Here is an 11,572-nt window from a genome sequence, read left to right on the forward strand (position 1 = left end):
AAACCTTTGGTACTTAATTTTCTTGCTGCACAGTAGGCTGGCTCGGGAAATTACAATTCAAAATAGTCTACAGGTCGCAATTGTGAACGGACTTTAAATTTTTTCATTTTAGAAATGATCAGCTTTAAATTTTGAAGAAAACTTATTGAGTAAATTTTTTCTAAAAAAGAAAATAAAAAATAAACGCGATATGTATCATATTTAACATAGTGTCTTTCTAATTTCGAAATACGGGACGAGTTTTCTGCAATTTTGAGCGCACCAAATTTTTCTTCGAATTTGATTTTCATCGCTTGATTTATCGCTACGTCCGCCATCGTTAAGAATTTTTAAAAACACTGTTGATTTATAAATATTATTCCGAAGCGATAAAAACAACTTATTCGGAAATGTGCTCAAACCATAAACCATAAACTCAAACCATAAGATAACAAATTTACTTTTAAAATACTTCCAACATTAGATCAAGCACTACTATTCCAAAATCTTCCAACTTACTACGACCGCATCAGAATCTACATTAAACTATTGCCGTTTCGAGGATAACTAAGTAGGTGCATCAGTCCCTAAATAAAAGGGCGGAGGGAGGGTGTAGGAAGATAAAATGTTTCCCATTAGTTACGATACTAATACGAAATTAAAAGGAAGTGTTGTTTCGAAGTGTCATTCCTAAACCATTTCCAAACCAGATCTTCAATTTACATATTTTAACCAAACACAGATTTATTATTTGCCATACTAAGTCTTAGTAGCATTGTCTATAAAATTTTATCTATAAAATTTATCTATCAAATTTTACAGTTTATCATTTATAATAGAAAGTACTTTACACGCATATTGAATCATTTTTTATTAAATAAATCAACAATGAACAATTGTTGTTATTATTAATCTATTAATTACAAATAATAGAGTGCTGCCTACCCGCGTGAAAAAGTTTGCATGGCTCAAGCATGGCAAGACACTTGGAAATATCTGGCTAAAGCATGGGTCACGGCTGAATGGCAGCATGACGCAAGCCTTGATCCTGTCCGTTTCCCATGCTTAGGACACGCTAATCACAAATTAAAATTCTTAAGAACGTGTAAGTGTCAGAGAAAATGAGCTTGCATTAAAAATGAAAATCTTAGGTTTGCCAAAAGCCGACACGTCTCTAAATGGTAAGTTTATTACCCGGGTGCACTGGGCCGCACACCAGGTAGTTTAGCACGTATTCGACGAGAACTTAAAAGAAATTTTAATTGTGCCAATTCCCAAAATAACTACCATTAGTGAGTCGACGATCCGGATGAACCAGATTGAGCACCAGGTAGTATAATATGTATTCTACCAGAACTTTTTACACATTTAAATTTTGTGAATGATGAAAACAATTCCAAATGGTGAGTCGACGACCCAGGTGCACCAGGTCGCACCCCAGGTATCTTAGCACGTATTCTGCGAGAACTTTTTCAAAATTTAGATTGTTCCAACAGCCAAAATTACTCAAAATAGTGACTCAACGATCCGGGTGCACCAGGTCGAGCACAAGGTAGTTTGATATTATTCTACGAGAACTTTTTACCAATTTAAATTTTGTGAATGATTAAAAAAATTCCAAATGGTGAGTCGACGACCTAGGTGTACCAGGTCGCGCCGCAGGTATTTTAGCATGTATTCTATGAGAACTTTTTCCAAATTTAGATTGTTTTAACAGCCAAAATAACTAAAAATTGTGAGTCGACGATACGGGTGCACTAGGTCGAGCACCATGTAGTTTAATATGTATTCGACGAGAACATTTTCAAAATTTATACTTTTTGAGTAATAAAAACAGTTCTAAATGGTGAGTCAAAGACCTGGGTGCACCAGGTCGCGCCCCAGTATCTTAGAACGTATTCTACGAAAACTTTTTCTAAATTTAGATTGTTCTAACAGCCAAAATCACTAAAAATTGTGAGTCAATGATCCGATTACACCAGGTCGAGCACACGGTAGTTTAATACTATTCTACGAAAACATTTGTCAAATTTAAAGTTTGTGAATAACGAAAAAAAATTGAAATGGTTAGTCGACGACCCGGGTGCACCAGGTCACGCCCCAGGTCGACTCTAATTTTCAGTAATTTTTGCTGTTGGAATAATCTAACTTTTGAAAAATGTCTCGTAGAATACGTGCTATAATACCTGGGGCGCGACTTGGTTCACCCAGGTCGCCGACTCACCATTTGGAATTGTTTTCATTATTCACAAAATTCTAATTTTTAAAAAGTTCTCACAGAATACGTATTATACTACCTGGTGCTCGATGTGGTGCACCCGGAACGTCGACTCGCAATTTTTAGTAATTTTAGCTGTTGAAACAATCTAAATTTTGAAACAGTTCTGGTAGCATACGTACTAAGCTACCTGGTTCTCGACCTGGTGCACCCGGGTTGTTGACACACAATTTTGAGTAATTTTGGCTGTTGAAACAATCTCAATTTTAAAAGTTCTTGTAGAATACGTGATAAGCTACCTGGGGCGCGACCTGGTGCACACGATTCGTCGACTGACCATTTGGAATTGTTTTCATTATTCACAAAATTTTAATTTTTTAAAGGTCTCGTAGAATACGTATTGTACTACCTGGTATGCTCGAGCTGTTGCACCTGGATCGTTGGCTCACAATTTTTAGTAATTTTGCCTGTTTGAAGAATCTTCATTTTGAAAAAAATTCTCGTAGAGTACGTGCTAAGCTAACTAATGCGCGACTAGATTCACACGGATCGTCGATTTACTTTGGCAATTGGCACAATTTGAATTCTTAAAAAAATCTCGTAGAATATATGCTACAGTACCTGGTGCGCGAGCCGGTGTACCCGGGTAGCGAACTTACCATTTAGAGACGTGTCAGCTATTGGCGAACCTAGTATTTTTTTTTTAACTCAGGCTAATTTTCTCTGACACTTACATGTTCTTAAGAATATATGTTTAACATGTCCTAAGCATGGGAAACGGACAGGAGCGAGGCTTGGCGCCATGCTGCCATTCAGCCGTAAACCATGCTTCAGCCAGATATTTCCAAGTGTCTTGCTAAGCTTGAGCCATGCAAACTTTTTTCACGCGGGTTGTATGCTTAATAACAAAAAAAGTAATCAACTTAAAAAATTTCTGATTTTTGCAAATGAAAGAGCAACTCAATAACTATCGATTGGTGTAAAATCCTAAAAATCGATTTTTAGCGCGTAAGATCCCTTTCTTCGTGGATGTTCACATATATCAATCATTCGCATGAAATAATCGGCTTTTTCTGAAAAGACTTGAATTCTGAAACTATTTACACTTTAAAACAATAAAAATATTAAAAATGAATTATTTATGTTTCCTAAGTCTATCTTTGATAAGTATGATACATATTGAGTTTTTTATAAAAAAAACTTGCGTTGAATAAATAAATATACTGAAACAAAAATTCATAAATGTACTCAATAAGTTATCTTAAAAATGTAATGCCGATGATTTATAAAAAAGGAACTTTTAAATATATTCACAATTGCGATCTGTAGTTATTTTGAATTGTAAATTCTCGAGCCAGCGCACTGTGCAGCGGGAAAAGTAAGCCCCAAAGGTTTTATTTTTATACGGACTTTGCCTGAGCCTGCCCGGCACTTCGGGATTTGACTAGGCAGAGCCCCAAGTGAAAGTGCTACTTTGGACTTTGCCTGACACCGCTCAGTCAATTCGCGGAGGGACTAGGCGTTGCAGTGTGACGGCACATCGGACTTTGCCTGTAACATATATAATTTAGAAGTTAAAAACGGTAGACCGGCTGCGCGCTGAAACTTGCGAGCGAAGCGAGACGCGCGCGCATCGCCCGAGGAGAAAGTGCCCGCAAGGCGGGCAGATTATTTTCCCATCATTATGTAACAAAATAATATATATACGAACGAAGCTTTTCACTATTTAAAAATTTTATACTATTCGCAAAAGGATTCAATACATTTTAAATTTGTCGGGTTAAGGTAAGATATTTGAAAAGCTTCCAAGGTATTTCAGAGGATTTTCAATATTTACAAATGCTTCAAAGGATTTTTAAGGAATTTCAACGAATTTCACGGGATTTTGTAATATTTTCGAGGATTTACGTAATTCTATATTATTTTAATGGCTTTCAGCAAAATGTTTTAATTTAACAAATACAATCAGATTTGATGTAATTTCGCCGGATTTCAAGGGATTTTAAAGATTTTAGGGTACTTAAAATATTCCAAAAAATGTTCAAGGGCTTTACAAATTTTCGATATTTCAAAATATTTTAAATATTTTAAAGTATTATGAAGGATACCAAAGAATTTTCAAGAGATTTAAAAGGGTCAAGGAATTTACAATGACTGTAATTATCTTAAGATATTTAACAAAATTGCATAAGGGTTTAAAAGAATTTTTTAGAATTCGCAAGATGTAAAAAGATTTTGTAGGAACTATAAGTTTTAAGAAAATCTACAAATATTCAAAGGAGCTTTAAATTTTTAACGGGGTTTATCAGATTTTTTATGATTTCAGTAATTTTATGGGATTTTTAAGTTTCACAGAAAGGTATTTTAATGAATTACTCTGAGGATTTTAAGGGGTTTTATAACATTTTGATGCAATTTTAGAGAACTTATTGAGAAGAATTAAGGGATTTTAAAGTATTTCAAAGATTTGAAGAAATTTTCAATATTATAAAGTATTTCCAAAGATTAAAAAAATTTGAAACATTTGAAAGAATTTTAAGTCATATAAAAGATTGCAAGGAATTTTCAAGGGCGTTAAAAAATTGCAATAGATTTCGAAAGATTTTAAAGGATTAGTGCTTTTTTAAGATATTTCAAGGGATTCTAAGGATTTTATCAAATTTAAATGAAACTGTAAATAATGTATTCACAAGAATTTAAGGATTTCACAATGAAAAATTTTTTTCTCACAATTTTTGAAATATAAACTTAAGTTAGTTTAGAATTTGTAGATTAGTTCAAGTCAATGTCGCATTGTAGAAAAATAAAAAAATGCATAACCTATATTTAATAATTGGAGAAATCAAATATAAATGAAAAAACTTCGTAATGTACATTTTTCTACTAGATGAGAAAGCCCTTTGTGCCTTTTCATTTTCCAGGCATGTACCATATTGTTTCAGTTTTCTCCTTTTCGTTTTAATAACTTACAATTATTTGGCAATTCGGGTGTTTTGGGTTGTTACTAACTAAATTGTATTTGATAAGACCGAGGTAAACTTTTTCGAAAAATGATGTAACATAGGCATTTGGAGGGAAGGGGGGGGCAAACCACTTCGTTACGACTTGTTGCATAAGGAAGGTAACGGGTAAAATCTTGGCAAAAAATGTGTAGCGTAATTTAAGGATGGCTACTGTTGTAAACTAATTATTTCATTTAACGCCCTTTTTATATTGCATTATATTATATATATACCACCTATCTTCCCGCTTCCATATTTTGAGCATTTTAAAACTTTAAAATTTAAAAACGTTCTGTTTCAAAGGCTTCAAATATATACACTTTTAAATATAAATATACATCTTTAAATCCCGAAATTAAAAAAAAATTACAAATTTCAATATTAAAATTATTTTTGTACCCACTTGATATTCATTTGTTTGCAAGAATAAAAATAATCTACTAGATGAGAAAGCCCTTTGTGCCTTTTCATTTTCCAGGCATGTACTATATTGTTTCAGTTTTCTCCTTTTCGTTTTAATAACTTACAATTATTTGGCAATTCGGGTGTTTTGGGTTGTTACTAACTAAATTGTATTTGATAAGACCGAGGTAAACTTTTTCGAAAAATTATGTAACATAGGCATTTGGAGGGAAGGGGGGGGGCAAACCACTTCGTTACGACTTGTTGCATAAGGAAGGTAACGGGTAAAATCTTGGCAAAAAATGTGTAGCGTAATTTAAGGATGGCTACTGTTGAAAACTAATTATTTCATTTAACGCCCTTTTTATATTGCATTATATTATATTATATATATATACCACCTATCTCACGGTTGTGAGACGTGGTTGTGGCTGAAATTTTACCGCGATTTCGCTGGAAGCGGGTGCAATTTTTCAGATTAGCACCCGCTCCCGGCGAAATCCTGCGGTTTTCCTTATGACAAATTTTTAATTTTATGTATATATATAGTTTTTGTTATTTAACAAATAGAATTAGGGATTTTAGAATTTTTTAAATGTGCAAAAGCATTTTATTTTTAATTAAGTTAAATGCACACTTTTTTCGAGAAAGTTGAGAATATTTCGAACCGGAAATTTCTTCAGTTTTATCCGAAGAAAAACGTTATCATTTTTCTTGGTTTTTTAAAAAATCGCGAAGAAAGCCAATATCCTAATATCTCAAAATTCATAAATCACGAAATTTTTTTCCCCGAAAAATAAAGTTGTACCATTTTTTTTGTTCATGGTGAAGAAATTGGATGTTTTACGTGTTCCATTTTTACAAAATTTGTGCATTTAACTCATTTAAAAAACCGGTGTTTTTGCACATTTTCAAAAAAGTCAAAATGGAACAATACATTTTTTTAATTTATTATTTCTTATTCTTATTATTCACTAGTAGAAACTGAACACATAAAAAATTTGGCATAGTTTTTTAATAAATAGGCTATTTTTTGAATTTTTAAATAGAAGTAAGGAACTTTTTTTCAACAAAATAATTGAACAAACAAGGAAATCCAATATGTACTTTCTGACCTTTGAATTAAAAACGATCAAACTTGAAGCGTTTCAAATGAACACTATCTTTCTTCTTCCCGCTTCCATATTTTGAGCATTTTAAAACTTTAAAATGTAAAAACGTTCTCTTTCAAAGGCTTCAAATATATACTTTTTTAAATATAAATCTACATCTTTAAATCCCGAAATTAAAAAAAAATTACAAATTTCAATATTAAAATTATTTTTGTACCCACTTGATATTCATTTGTTTGCAAGAATAAAAATAATAATTCGTAGCTTTAAACATTTAAATTAAAAATTAAAAAAGTTAATTTAATTTGCTACATAAATAAGGAACAAGTTTACATTTTTTAAAGTGCAGATTTTAACACCCATCTATTTTAAAAGAAATCTAAAGAAGTTTTATCCCGGCTTAATAATATTCATAAATGAAACTTGCAAGCACATAAAAATGCAATTTTAGTTTTCATCCTTTTCACAGGGATAACGAAGAAAAAAGTCATCCAAAGGTGAAGCATACAAAAAGCGAAAAGGACGAAGAAGGAAAAAATAAGCAGCAGCATAAAAACAATTTCCACAATCATTTTTTAGGGAAAGTGGGTCTTGGTTCTTATAATAAAACTTTAAGTGGTAAATTACAATATGTCTTTCAATACAAATTATTCTATTAAATTTATTTTTATACTACATAATTTTCTACAAATCGTTTAATGTTTGCAGAATATCCATGCCTAAGCCATCCTTATCTAGTTCTGGGAATAGTCAGTTTCATTACTTTTATCACTTGCTGCTGTACATTATGTATAAGGCGAAAAATTGTTGCTTGTCTTAACATTTGCAGACCAAAGAAAAAAAATAAAAAATCTTCTGGGTATTTAAAAAATTTATTATAAAATCTTGCGTCATAAAGTCTCATTTTTAAAAATTTTAACTAAATGTTGCAGCAAATATGTTTCAATAGATGCCGAACGTGGTCAGACGAAAAAGAAAAAATCTTTTTCATTAAAATCCGGAACGAAAAAAAGTAATGATCCTTCGAAAGCTTTGATAAATACAGCTACTCAGGATAGTCAAGCTTCAGTTTTGAATGTTGACGATGAATTGACACCCACTGGTTGCTCACAATGTTGCAAGAAAAAGAAGAAAAGGAAAAAAAGAAAAAAATGAAGACGGGAGATATAAAGATTATTTGTAATTTGTATTATCAATGAAATAAACATAAGTATCATCATCTTCAGCTTTTTATTTCGAATTCTTTAAAATTTGCAATCTATACGAAATTAAATTTCAAATGTCGGTAATTTTAAGTTCAAGGAAGTTAAATATTATTATTATTATTATTATTATTATTATTCTATTCGGTCATTTCCCTTTCGGAGTATGTGTGACTCACTCAGTGGGGAAGGGAATAATAGGAGGAAGGAGGTATAAATATAGATTTTTAGATTGATTGAGAATCAACCTCTCTAGCAATCGTTCCAAGTGAAGTACTTCACAAAGTCGTCACGTGAGGTTCCAAACTTGGGTCGATTAGTATGCAAGGTCTTTTAATTCAGGCGTCATGCACTCTATTGAAACTCTTTTTATTAACTATTTGTCGGCATACTTTTATGTCCTGACATACTTTTCTAGCTTCTTTTATGTTCATGCATTTTTTTATGCAAGCTCTCGTGTTTCTGTGGCTTCTTATGTCTCTTCTAATTAGGATTTCATTCACAAATTCTAACAATTCTTTCCGCGGTCTGCCTCTGGGTACGCTGCTATTTTCTTTACCTTAATACACTTGTTTCTGTGGTCGTAGATCTGGCATTCTCTCAACATCCCCGAACCAACTTAACCGATATTTTTCCCGTGTGTCCAGTAGTGTTTCTTCTGCACCACATTCTCTCAGAATTATCTCGTTACTTACATTGTCCATCAGTTTTCCCGCATATATATTTAATCTCCTTTCTGCATGAAATATATATTTAAGATGATGCTTTTAGTAATTTTGATTAAATTTGGAGTGGCTCTGAGAAACTTGATAACTTGAAAAAATAAAAATTGAAAATGTTTCAAATAATGGCGACTTACAAAAAAAATTAGAATCGAGATTAAAGACAGTATTCTTTTGTTTAAGTGAAAGAATATTTTTTAAACCTTATGAGTTTTTAAGTGGAAGAATGATCATTATGACAGAAGCGAATTATTTATTGAAAATTTGTTATTTTCTCATTATGAAATCAGTTTTGATTTTTTGTACGATAGACGTTAATTTGTCTGAATTAGAATACCTAGCTGCTCACCTCGACCCTTTTGAATGCCATCGACTGATAGCTGCTCTACATTATACCTCCTACGAATTACCCAAAAGTTTGGCAGGAGCAGGTGAGCTGAAAGTCAATAATCAACATTTTTTTTCTGTGAATAATAATAAAAAGCAAAGAAAAATATTAATTTATTATGCTCGGATAGCAAAATTAAATTTTTAATTCGGACAAAAATAATTTAAATTACAACTTTAAGTTAAATTTTAAAGAACGAAAAATAAATCAAGACATTCCCTGCCTCCTACAATTACTGCACTGGAATATGTCAGAAAAAGAAGGAAAAGGAAAAACTCATGAAGAAATCGAGCATCGACTGCGACAATTAAACAGAAATGATCTCGCGGATTGGTTTGGAAAAACAGTTTTTAAGCAACTTGGAAACGATTTGGGAAGAGCTATTCAAAATCCCTTTGGAAAACTTGGCGAACACGAAACAGAAAACTCGTAAGGGGCCGCTCAAAAACTACTGTCACGTTGCCCGAGTGGGGGGGGGGCTAAAATGTTTTGTGACGTTTTGTTAATTATGGCTGAAGGGTTAACGCAGAATGTAAATATGAAAATTAGTGATTTTTTTGGCAAGACTGCTTTTTAAAAAAATTCCTCCTTGTTTCAAAAAACTTCAACTTTACTCATTGTCGCTTAAATGCGAACTTAATTTAAAAATAAACTATTATGTTTTTGGTTCAGAAATCATCTCTTTTGGTTACAAATTCTACTGTTTGCTACTATTTTATTGGTTCAAAATTTAAATATTTTGTTAAAAGTTCTTTCTTTTTTGGCTCAAAATCTTTCTTTTAACTGCAAATTTAACCTTTCTATTATTGGTTACAAATTGATTATTTTTATTAGTTGTAAATTAAAAAATTTGGTTAAAAATGTATGAAATTTTGTTCTAATTTTGTCTTTTTTTTGGTAGAAAGTTAATTTTCTTGATTAGAAATTCAACTTCTTGGTTGAAAGTTGAATTACTCAATTAAACATTCATTTTATTGGTTTCAGATTTAAGCGTTTCGTTGAAAATTCCTTCTTTTTTGTTCTTCTTTATTCATAATGTGCCCCCTAATCGTTTACATGACCTTCATTTCTTACATGATCATCTCTTTACTTCTAAACTAAACTAGCGCAAGTTTACTTTCGGAAGATTGAGCGATCGAAGGGAGAGAGCGAGCGACTGAGAGCGTGCGCATCTTATTCTACATACTTATGTGACTACATAATAATAACTACTTACATATCTTTACGCTTCTAATTTAGGCGATCTCCGATTCCTTTTTCTTTCACTTTCATTTCTCTTCTATCTCATGCTCATTTTGCCATGTTACCATTTTCCACTTTCATTCTTTCTCATTCGCCCCTCTAGCGCCCTCCAACCCTTTCATGATCCAACCCAATCTAAATCTTGCTATTTTGGTCCATCTTCTGTCACCCCATCTCATTTCTAAATACACTAGTACTCCTTCCTTTTTTATCATCTTATATTATTTATTATATTTTGATTCCTCAAGCATTCCCAATCTTTCCATTAATTGTCTTTCGCTGTCCCTGGCCTCCAATTCTTCATAGCTTGTTCCATTCCCCTCTCCTAGATCTATTTCACTAAAAAGCTCTCTCCTTTCTTCTTCCTATCTTGTTAGCTTCACTGCTCTTCATCTCCTTTCTTTCACCCCCTTCAAACACTTTTTCGCCAACTGTCCCCCCTTTCAGCCCTTAACTTCGTCTCAAATTCCCATGCCCTCTTACCCGCTCTAGTACTTAGTTTATACCTTTGCGCTTCTTCTCTCACCATATATTCCGGTGTTCTCCAGTCTACCCCTAGCGTCCACCTTATATACCTTTCTTGTAAACTGTCAATCTATTTTCTTTCCTTCCATTCCCATATCTCCGCTCCGTAACCTAATTTCGTCCATGCCAGCGTATCCGATAACCACATTATCCTTCCCCCATCTTTCTTGAACCTTCTTTTCCCTATTCCCAGTACCTATTTCATTATCCCTGCTGCTTTTTTATCCTTTCTCTTATATGAGCTCTATGCTCTCCATTCGCTTACAAGGTGCATCATAAATATTTAAAGTATTTTATTTCTTATAACTTTATTCCCTTCCATCTCCCTGTACATTCTTTGATTCTTCCCCCTCCTTTTGTCAACTTCATTATCTTTGTCTTTTCTACATTCAAATTCAACTTTTCCCATCTAAGTATTCCTCTAATCCTGTAATTAAGCCCGCCATCTCTTCTTCATCCTCTATCATCAACACCATATCGTTAGCGTATGCCAATGTATATATTTTTTCCTTCCTTATCCTAACGCCTCCTCAACCTTTTCTAAATATTTCAGATAATCCCTTTAGTTAATCCCTCTCTTATCCCCCTTTTCACTATAACTTTTTTCTATTTCGTCTCGGTCTAATGAGTTAAACTTCGCTTTAAACTCCACGCTCATTGATATTATTGCCCCTTTTTCCCTTTAAATCCTCTTATTTACTTGATAGTTCAGAATATACATGTTGTCCATCAACCCCATTCCTTTTCTAAAGCCTGCTTGATTCTGTGGCTCTATCCTTT

The 11,572-nt window shown here is 32.7% G+C and overlaps 2 protein-coding genes across 2 annotated transcripts in view; both read left to right on the forward strand.

Annotated features, from left to right (window-relative positions):
• Positions 1-7,898, forward strand: part of LOC117171439 — a 15,803-nt gene extending 7,905 nt beyond the window's left edge. The window contains exons 4-6 of the mRNA XM_033358767.1: positions 7,183-7,331; positions 7,422-7,572; positions 7,646-7,898. Of these exons, the coding sequence (XP_033214658.1) occupies positions 7,183-7,331; positions 7,422-7,572; positions 7,646-7,868 (523 nt within the window). The 3' untranslated portion in view covers positions 7,869-7,898. The remainder of the gene's footprint in view (positions 1-7,182; positions 7,332-7,421; positions 7,573-7,645) is intronic.
• A 1,014-nt stretch (positions 7,899-8,912) lies between these two features.
• On the forward strand, positions 8,913-9,458 carry LOC117170980. Its single transcript, XM_033358023.1, has 2 exons — positions 8,913-9,068; positions 9,220-9,458. Exons 1-2 carry the CDS (start codon positions 8,918-8,920, stop codon positions 9,456-9,458), a joined length of 390 nt encoding a protein of 129 aa, XP_033213914.1. The 5' UTR covers positions 8,913-8,917.
• The last annotated feature ends 2,114 nt before the right edge of the window (positions 9,459-11,572 follow it).

The sequence above is a fragment of the Belonocnema kinseyi genome, chromosome 4 (assembly GCF_010883055.1).
Source record: "Belonocnema kinseyi isolate 2016_QV_RU_SX_M_011 chromosome 4, B_treatae_v1, whole genome shotgun sequence".
Classification (NCBI taxonomy): domain Eukaryota; kingdom Metazoa; phylum Arthropoda; class Insecta; order Hymenoptera; family Cynipidae; genus Belonocnema; species Belonocnema kinseyi.

Bases quoted from the DNA above. Each gene is read 5' to 3' on its own strand.
- LOC117170980 (XM_033358023.1), top strand. From the start codon at position 8,918: ATGAAATCAGTTTTGATTTTTTGTACGATAGACGTTAATTTGTCTGAA. The intron at 9,069-9,219 runs GTGAGCTGAAAG...TAAATTTTAAAG, and splicing joins CAAAAGTTTGGCAGGAGCAG to AACGAAAAATAAATCAAGAC.